This window comes from Pinus tabuliformis, chromosome 9 (genome assembly GCF_031772625.1).
Source record: "Pinus tabuliformis cultivar Carrire ecotype Pingquan chromosome 9, CPIR1, whole genome shotgun sequence".
In the NCBI taxonomy this organism is placed as follows: domain Eukaryota; kingdom Viridiplantae; phylum Streptophyta; class Pinopsida; order Pinales; family Pinaceae; genus Pinus; species Pinus tabuliformis.
The window spans coordinates 1,862,900,609-1,862,911,149 of NC_142307.1; the positions used below are offsets into that span (position 1 = coordinate 1,862,900,609).

The 10,541-nt window shown below is 34.7% G+C and overlaps 1 protein-coding gene across 1 annotated transcript; it reads left to right on the forward strand.

Annotated features, from left to right (window-relative positions):
- Positions 1–1,385: 1,385 nt before the first annotated feature.
- On the forward strand, positions 1,386–9,963 carry LOC149156321 (GDSL esterase/lipase At5g22810-like). Its single transcript, XM_089444720.1, has 6 exons — positions 1,386–1,638; positions 1,862–1,992; positions 8,721–8,954; positions 9,048–9,119; positions 9,288–9,303; positions 9,773–9,963. The coding sequence occupies exons 1-6, from the start codon at positions 1,386–1,388 to the stop codon at positions 9,961–9,963; spliced, it is 897 nt and encodes a 298-aa protein (XP_089300846.1).
- The last annotated feature ends 578 nt before the right edge of the window (positions 9,964–10,541 follow it).

Genomic DNA, 10,541 nt, shown 5'->3' on the forward strand with positions numbered 1-10,541 from the left:
GCGCAGGTAGACAGAGGGCCCAGGGCCTCGGGGCCGCAGGGCAGGGGGACCTAGGGCGCAGGCGCCAAAGCGCAGACTAGGGTTCAGGGGCGCTCGCACCAAGTCGATCCGTCCCTTGGAAACTATTTGATGAGTCACATTAAAAAATGTCTTAACAATACACCCAATCACAATTTATTCTATACCCCATAAACTATTATGATTTTAGTTTTCTATATATATAAACAATTAATTTTAAAATAAAATTATTTATAATTACTTTTCTATTTATCAATAATTATTTTAAATAATAAATAAATTATATATATTATCTATTCACAAAATTTTATAAAAATTTAAAATTAACACTAAAATGTTTTATTTATAGCTAATACTTTTTTTTTTAAATACTTTTTTTTTAAATGTTAATTATCAATCGATTCCATCCCTCTTCCATTTAAAGTGAGTACCCAAGGAATTCGGCGCAAAAATATTTCAACTATGCTTTTAGCAATGAGCGTGACATTAGATTTGAGATCTACGCACCATTAAACTTTTGCATTTCTACCAGAAAATTAGGTTGACTATAACAACAACCATATGAGGCTTCATGGCTTTGGAGCAATAAGGTAACAATACGATCGTAACAATTTGTGAATGTGTAGCGGCCACGTCTCATTGAACTCGAAGGCATCTATAAATTGTGTCTTTTGTCAATAAATTTAAGGATACCATGTTTGGGATTCTATTAAGATGAAAAGGGTTTAATGAAAATTAGGTTGACTATAACAGCAACGATGTGAGGCTTCATGGCTTTGGAGCGATAAGGTAACAGTACGATCGTAACAATTTGTGGATGTGTAGTGGCCACGTCTCATTGAACCCGAAGGCATCTATCAATTGTGTCTTTTGTCAATAAATTAAGGATACCATGTTTGGGATTCTATTATGAAAAGGGTTTAAATAATATTGATAAATTTGAGCCTACAATGTTGGGGACTCTATTAAGATAACAACTAGCAAGATTGGAATCCGTTATAGGAAAAGACTGAAACAAGCTTATACAGAGCCTGCGCAACAAGCGTGTACACAGTGAACATAATATCAAGAGGATTGAACCTAATCAGAATTTAATGAAAAGTTGTAAATTGGAACCTCTAAATTGACTAAACTGCCACACTTAATAAACCAACCTGACACTGCCGACACGCAGACCAGCTATGAAATTTTAACACTAAATAAACCAACCTGGCACTACGGACACTCATACCAACTATGAAATTTTAACATGGTCATATAACACGTTTCAACGTGGACAGATTATGCATCACCAATTGGTCCCGAAATCATAATTTAAGCAGTTTCTTCTGAGCTATTCTGTTGAGATTTTGGAAGCAATACAAATAATGGAACGGTTTGCCAAAATTGGTATTGTAACGTGTCTGCTCGTGTTATTGCCTCTATACGCAGCACAGACTAGCCCCAGAAAACCTATAGTGTCAGCTGCCTACATATTTGGAGACTCCACTGTAGATCCTGGCAACAATGATGGACTTGCAACGATTTTCAAAGCCAACTCTCCTCCATATGGGAGAGATCTTGCGGATCGTAAACCTACTGGTCGATTTACTAATGGAAAATTAGTAACAGATATATTATGTATGACTCGAAGTACAACTTAGTAACCTGTAGACTAAATTCATATGATAGTTTCGTTTTAATGTTGGACTTACCAAGGGATGTAACATAAATTCTATTACAGATTTGTCTTAAATCAACACCACAGCAATGAAGCTTATACTGCTGTTGTTCCAAATATTTTGAAATGTAAACTGATCCTACTTGTTAGCGCTGATATGGTTACCATTTCAACTGTGTACAGCTGGTCTAGCAGGTCTTCCTGATTTACTGCCCGCATATCTGGATCCCCAATTCCAAGGAAAACAAATGCTTACAGGCGCCAGCTTCGCTTCTGCTGCAGCTAGATACTATGATTCTACCTCTCTCTCTCTTGTTAGTATATCTTTTTTTCTTAAACTAATTGCCATACATGTTAGAAAACTTAAACAAACTTAAACATCGATTCTACATGCGGAAAGAACTGAAAAGAATCACTGAAACTTAATGCCCAGGGATACGAGTTACCTCCAGCCATTGGTGAAACTGTTGATGCAATTTCCTTCTGAAACACCACTCTCCAGCTGCGCATGCAAAAAGGAAAGAAGACAACTAATCTGAAGGCACTTCCAAGCTCTGCTATCTCAGCTAGATGGTGTAAAACTGAAGGGGATTGAGATGCAAGCTTGGGGACCAAACAGAGGAATTTATAGTTAAGCTTCCATCAAGCTTCTGATAGCTATGTGTCAGATGTCCCACAGATCAAGGTAGAGAACTCCAGATGGGAGTAATGGACCACTTCAGTAGCTCCTAACAATAAATTTATTAGCTGTAGTTGATTTCCTTAACTTAAGGAAACTACTGCAGTTGGTTTCCATAAGTTAAGGAAAGACTGCAGTTTAAATTCCATAATTTTAGGCAGCAATTTTGCATAAACTAATGGAGCTTAACATTCTCCCACTTGGTCCATACTTCCAAACTTAATGTCTCAACTTAAAAACCATTGATAATCTGTATTAAGTAATAGATACATGAATCATGGCGATAAGTTCTCTAATGATGAGTATTATCTTCCATGTATTACTATGTATTTATTCTTATTATAATTTATGTGGCAACAATTTCTTAATGAATAAACCCTATGTTTATTCTTCGTCCTTCTTAAATGAATTTTCTCAAATCAACTTAAGGTGCACATAAATATGAGAAAAAACATCACAATAATTAAGAATTTCATTAACATTGTCCATACAATGAAAAACTGCATAATGGAACCAAGTCCCATATTCAATACATGATCCTTGAATTTAAACGGTGGCATGCCCTTAGTCAAAGGATCAGCGATCATTAACTCAGTGCTGACATGCTCAATAACCACTTTATTTTCTTTAACACGTTCCCTTATAGCTAAATACTTAATGTCGATGTGTTTATTTCGACTCCCACTTTTTTTTTAGCCATAAAACTAGCAGCTGAATTATCACAATATATTCTCAATGGCTTAGAGATAGAATCCATATTTCTAAGCTCAGAAATGAAATTCTTAAGCCATACACCATGTAAAGCAGCCTCAAACAGGATATACATAAGCATGTAGTCTTTGGTCCCTTTGAAGGTACCTCATTACTTTCTTTGCAGCTCTCCAGTGGTCTAAACCTGGATCACTCTGATATTGTCCCAACATTCCCAATGGGAGCTACACTTGGTGAACAATCCTTCATCCGAAATCTCTCTAAAATTTTATTAATATAGGTTTCCTGTGACAGACCCAAGATGCCTCGAAATATGTCTCTATGGATCTTAATGCCAATGACATAAGATGCCTCACCCATATCCTTCATATCAAAACTTTTAGAGAGGAATTGTCTCACCTCATGTAGCAAACCCTTATCATTGGTTGCTAGCAAAAGGTCATCCACATATAAAACAAGAAAACAAATTTTACTCCCACTAACTTTCAGGTATATACATTGATCCATAATGTTTTCTACAAAACCAAAAGAAGAAATTACATTATGGAATTTCAAATACCATTGGCGGGATGCTTGTTTTAAACCATATAATGACTTCTTGAGCTTGCAAACCAATTGCTCACCATGACTAGAGGGGAATCAATGAAGATGTGTTATTAATGAAGAAGTGTTGTCAATCATTAATGACGAAGTGTTATTAATGAAGAAGTGTTAATAATCATCATCCTTTAGTGCCAATGTGAACATGCATTGAATCATATGTGACATTGTTTTGTAAATTAATGCAGTAAAGACCAATAGACAAAATACCATTCCCAACATAATCAGATTTATAGAATAGACTGAAAAAAAATTTTCTGAAAATTTTAAGGAATATCCAAAAGGTACAAGCCTTGAAACTGAGATCAAGTTTCTAGAAAAACTTGGAACACAAAAGGTCTTTTCTAACTTCAAAACAAAACCACTACTTAAAGCTAAATAACATGTTCCTATAGCTTCCACATGCGAGCCCATCTTGTTTCCTGATAAGATGCTTTGCTCACTTCCCACTGGCTTCCTTAGGTTCTGCAAACCCTGCAATGAATTCGAAATGTGAATTGTTGATCCAGAATCAATCCACCATGTGTTAATATTAATGTTAACCATATTAGATTCATAACAAACAAACGAGATTAAATTACCTTTGTCTGCAAGCCATTTCTGATATTTGGCGCATTCCTTCTTTATGTGTCCCTTCTTCTTACAGAAAAAACACTTGGAAACCTTCTTGATATCGACTTGGGGAGGTGCTTTACCTTTCCCTTTCCGATTGGCTTGAGATTTGCCCTTTCCACGCATTGCCAACATTGCACTCTCTCCCAGTTCCATCACCAGTCTCTCTTCCTCTTGAACACACATGGTCATGAGTTCATTAATTGACCATTTATCCTTATGTGTGTTGTATGAGATTTTGAAAGGTCCATATTGGCGCGGGAGGGTGTTCAGGATGTAGTGCACTAGGAAGGACTCCGATATTTCAACCTTGAGTTCTTCAATTGAGCCACAGTGTCCCTCATCTGCATGATGTGCTCGCGCACACCTTTCACACTGGTGAGCCTCAGGGATGAGAACTTCATGATTAGGGTGCTTGCTAGTGTCTTGTCTGAAGAGACGAATTGTTCATCAATGGCCTTCAACAAGTCTCGGACCTTGTCATGCTGATCAACGGAACCTCGAATACCAGCTAAAATTTTGGTCTTAATGAACATCATGCTTAGACGATTGGATCGCTCCCATCGTTCATAAAGTGCGACGTCTGCTGCAGTGCTGGTATTAGTGAGTGCCGATGGTTCATCTTTCCTGATAGCATAATCTATGTCCATCCACCCTAAATGAAGGAAAATCCTCTCCTTCCAAATCTTGTAGTTATCTCCCTTAAGTTCGGGAATGTCACAACGAATTTCAGAGAAATTTGCAGGTTGTACTGCTGCATCAAAATAAAGGATCACATGCTTATGTTAAAATTGAGGCTTAATAACTTTCATGTTTTACCAATGTAAATCATGCAAAAAAGAATTGAATCAAATGACATGAAAATTGTCTGTGGGCTAAATTTTCAATTCAAACAGACTCAATAAAACTTTATGAACTTTCATGTTTTACCAATGTAAAACATGCTAAAAAGAATTGAATCAAATGACATGAAAATTGCCTGTGGGCTAAATTTTCAATTCAAACAGACTCAATAAAACTTTATGAACTTTCATGTTTTACCAATGTAAAACATGCTAAAAAGAATTGAATCAAATGACATGAAAATTTCCTCTGGGCTAAATTTTCAATTCAAACAGACTCAATAAAACTTTATGAACTTTCATGTTTTACCAATGTAAAACATGCTAAAAAGAATTGAATCAAATGACATGAAAATTGCCTGTGGGCTAAATTTTCAATTCAAATAGATTCAATAAAACTTTATGATAAAACTTATTAATTCATAACTCCTGTGGGTAGGTTATGAAATTTTATCCTAATTAATCACATAAATATAATAAAAAGTCCTGTGGGATAAAATTTATTATATTCAGTGTAATTAATTACAATTTAATGTCTAAATAATCTTTATGTGATCTTGCCAATCAATATATAATTTTATTTAATTAAAGATGTTGTAGCTATTCTCTAATTAATTAAAATCATATGGATCACTAGACATTATTTTGTTGCATAAACAAAACTTAACCAAAGAGAAAAATAATGTTCACTGAAAGGAGTAAGTCAATATGACATTTTAATAAACTCCATATCACTGTAATATTTTTCCAGCAAAATCAAATTTACATTCCTTAGTCTAACTGTCCCATAATTTATTTAAGACTAATTCTTAAATTAATTACAAAATGGGCTCTAAACAATTTGGAAATAAAACTGCAAGTTTGAAATATTCAAAACAAAAAACTAAACCATTTCAAATATTGAAATATTGAAATATTTAAGAATGCATAAACTATTTCCTTTAACATGACTCATATAAAAAAGAATAGACTTCACAAAACATTTCATGTTCATACCTGAGACTTTGTGGAGAGCCTTTATGTCATGAATGTTCTTGAATGAATCAGGTCATATATTGACCTTTCCATTTACTTTAAATATACATTTATAAAATCATCTAAAGTTATATAACCAAAATATATATAACCAAAGTTATAACCGAAATATATCTAAGTTTATAAAGTTATATAAATAAAAATATATATAACCAAAATTATAACCAAAATACCGTGTAACGAGCATTTTGCCCGTTAAATCAAATTCTAATCCTCATAGGCATAACATAATTACGGGTCGAATCTCATTCTTCCCTTAACAATATTATCGGTGATGGAAATTGTAAGTTTGAAGCTCTCATGATATCTCCTATAAAAATTCTAAATTCTATATTTATTAGATGCCATATTTATTAGTTTGCAACAATGATTCTACACATTACAAGCTTCATTGTTCCTGGTTTCCTTCAATTTAAATATTATCAATGAGATAGCTGTGTTATGTGCTCATGCTTTTCAAAGAAAAAGGCAAATTTATTACATAAATGCAGCACATATTCATATGTTTATATTTAGACATGTTCCCATAACTTAAATATGCAGGCTATGTAGAAATTGCTTAGAGGAGTATTTCCATTTAATATTATTTAAAATGAATTTCACGTTTTTATTTAAAACAAACCAAACAATATGGTATATTATCAAAAGTAAAAAGAGTTTATACAAACCTAACTCTTATAATCACTCAACGTAGTTATATAATTATGAATTTAATAATTATATTATTTTATGGAGCCCACTTTGGGATCTTTGAGTTAGTTGCGTGAATCATTACTCAAAAGAAACCGTGTGTTTCAGTGGGGAACGGTTTGTTCGAACTTGAGTTTCGATTATTTTATTCCCACACGAAACCCTTTGTTTCAACTATGCGTAGACAACCATGTAACTCCATTTGCTATTGCAAAAATTAACAATGCGCCTTTATATTGCAATCTTAAACTTTACGCTTCCCCGGAAATAAAATCGGTAGGGCAACATACAATTTGTACTATTAATAACATCTTTAGATTTTGAAGTTTTGTTATCCCAGCTTGCCGTATTTTAGAAACTGTTAAGAGCATAATTTCCTCTTGCGTGGGCTATAAAAATAGCTATACACTTGCATGGAGATAGAATAAACAAAATATAAATCCCGCTTCTGGCTTCAATACACTAACTGGACCTCATACACAGATTAAAAACACAAGCACACATAAAAGCTACGCACTTTTCAGTCTCCAGAAAACAATATGCAAGAATAGAATGTACAGAAACCCACGGTTGAGGCGTCGAGGGGAAGACGCAGAGTGAGGATATGGAAGCCGAGCCATGGGGTTGAAGGTAAGTATTTGCGGCACTCCTTTTTCTCCTAGAATTCTTTACAGATCTTGCGGCCATGTTATAGTCTCAGAGTGAGCTTTAAACGAGTAAAATATATGTGCCATTTATTTGACATAAATATTATTTTCCCCAACATGCATTACAAATCAGATTCCAAATATATGCAACAAAAGCTAACTATGCAGCCAATCGCAGAAAAGAAGATCTGTACGCAAGCTATAGACTCCAGCAAAATCAAAATTATAGGTTCGAATCCAATGGAGACTAGGGTTATAGACCAGAAAAGCCAGCTGAACCGCCTGGAAGAAGAGAATCTCACGTTGAAGGAACGGCTGTTTTAATGGAGCAGGAAATGCAGGCTTTTATAGGGCTTGAAGCCGAGAAGGGAGCGGGGAACATAAGGTTGACCAACGATTTTTGAAATTTCAGTTTCGCGTGAAGACAAAGTGAAAAATGAATTCAACAATTTATTTATTTGCGCTTTGTTTGATATAGTATACAAAGGCTACAACAGTAACAACGCTCAGACGTTTTCTTGGCCAACACACAGCAACGTAGAGGTAAAAGGGCTCTGATACCAACGGTTAGAAATTTTTCAATTTCAACAACGATTCTTCATGCGGAAAGAACTGAAAAGAATCACTGAAACTTAATGCCTAAGGATACGAGTTACCTTCAGCCATTGGTGAAACTGTTGATGCAATTTCTTTCTGAAACACCACGCTCCAGCTGCGCATGCAAAAAGGAAAGAAGACAACTAATTTGAAGGCACTTCCAAGCTCTGCTATCTCAGCTAGATGGTGTAAAACTGAAGGGGATTGAGATGCAAGCTTGGGGACCAAACAGATGAATTTATAGCTAAGCTTCCATCAAGCTTCTGATAGCTATGTGTCAGATGTCCCACAGATCAAGGCAGAGAACTCCAGAGGGGAGTAATAGACCACTTCAGTAGCTCCTAACAATAAATTTATTAGCTGTAGTTGATTTCCTTAACTTAAGGAAACTACTGCAGTTGGTTTCCATAACTTAAGGAAAGACTACAGTTTAAATTCCATAATTTTAGACAGCAATTTTGCATAAACTAATGGAGCTTAACCAAACAAACTCATTTCAGAAATTTAATTTCCAGATCTATAATTTTCACCTTTAACATGTGCAACTTTTTTCTTAAACTAATTACCAAACAAACTCATTTCAGAAATTTAATTTCAAGATCTATAATTTTCAACTTTAACATGTGCAGAATGTTCTAACTTTGGGGCAACAAGTGGCGTATTTCAGACAGTATAAAGGCCGGATTGCGAACATGATTGGTGTTTTCAATGCCAGCGAGATAATATCAGGAGGCCTCTTTGGTATAAGCATGGGAACTAATGACTTTGCTCTTAATTATTATATGAATCCTATTCTAAGTGAAGAATACAGTGTAACGCAGTTCCAGGATCTTCTGTTACATTCTCTTTCGAAATTTGTACAGGTGACCCATAGTTTCATCAATGCAATTATAAATGGTGATGTTAGGCATTTATTGGGTTTATATTAAATCACCGTTGAAATGCGTGTGTGACAGAGTATATACACCGAGGGTGCACGCAGACTTGCTGTCATTGGCCTGCCTCCTTTTGGCTGTTTACCTTCACAAGTAACTATGCATAACTTGATGGGTAACACCTGCATTGACGAGTATAATGATGTTGCTGTTTCTTTCAATTAGAAGATTGTATTATTATTAGAGACGCTGGAGCCCAGATTTCCTGGCCTTACAATCTTTTATATTGACATATATGATAAGTTGTTTGACATGATACAGGATCCTGGTGCATATGGTAATATTCTGTATCTCGGGTCGCTTCCTTTTCTTTGCTAAGTTTTTTCAATATGTCTTTTCACTTTATATAAATAAAATGTGTATCCAAGTTTTTTAGTTGGTTTAGTTAGTCTGTTGCTAAGTACTTTATTTATAGGGAGGAATTTTCCTGTGAATATAAGGGCCACTCAATCTCCATGAACCACTTTCAAAAAAAATTACCTAAAACTATCAAAAAGACCCTGAACCACCTAGTTCAAAAAAATAAAATGTATATCTAAAAACTATCCGAGGGATATTCATACTCATCTCGCAAAAAATTCTTGAGACTCTCCCTGACCTGGTCTCAATTTAACTGGAGAATGAATATGACTTTTGATTCTAATTCATAGATATATAGAAAATATTAATGAATAAGGTAAAGCAAGAAAGAGATATTTGTAGATTTCCCGGAATTTGACAATGTAATGTGTTGTTTCTGGTTGCAGGGTTTGAACAAACTAGGAGTGGTTGCTGTGGAACGGGTTTGATAGAGACAGCCTATATGTGCAACTCGGAAAGCCCAACCTGTCCCGATGCATCCAAATTTGTGTTCTGGGATTCAGTCCATCCAATAAGCCATGTTTACGCGATCCTCGCCCAAAACATATTTTCACAAGCTCTTCCGCTTATCAGCTAACGCCACTGCGTATGTTACGTCCACTATTCATTAGTCTGCAGGGAATCGTAAAATATTAGTAATAATTACAGTGCCAACGTCCTTATGGAATGGGTTTTGGTTCCTTAAATATTATTGATTTTTTTCCCTCTTTCTAAATTGTTGATTTAGAACCGAATCATAAATCTCATTATAGAAAGAATATTATTGCCTTTTTAGAGATGGAATTGTTTTTAGTGTAATTTTTTGGACTTTCTGGTCTTTAAATTTGGTGGAAAATTTTGAGGTGAAATTTTGATTTCGGTTATTTAAACTAGTTTTTTTAACTGTATATACGGATTCAGCACTATGAAAAACTTCTAGGGCATTTGGATTGTGCAAGGTTTACCCATCAAACTTGTGATTTCAATAAACCACTGCTGAATTTAAAAAAAATTTCAAAAAAATCACACTAAAGACAAATAGTTTAAAGATTATCCAGACTCTGTTAAAGCAATGGTGTAACATTTTAACATGTAGAACTTGATTATATTCGAGGAAGATATTTGTCGTCGTTCTTTTCCAAAACATAATTATGTGGGTCACCATGTTTCTATTAA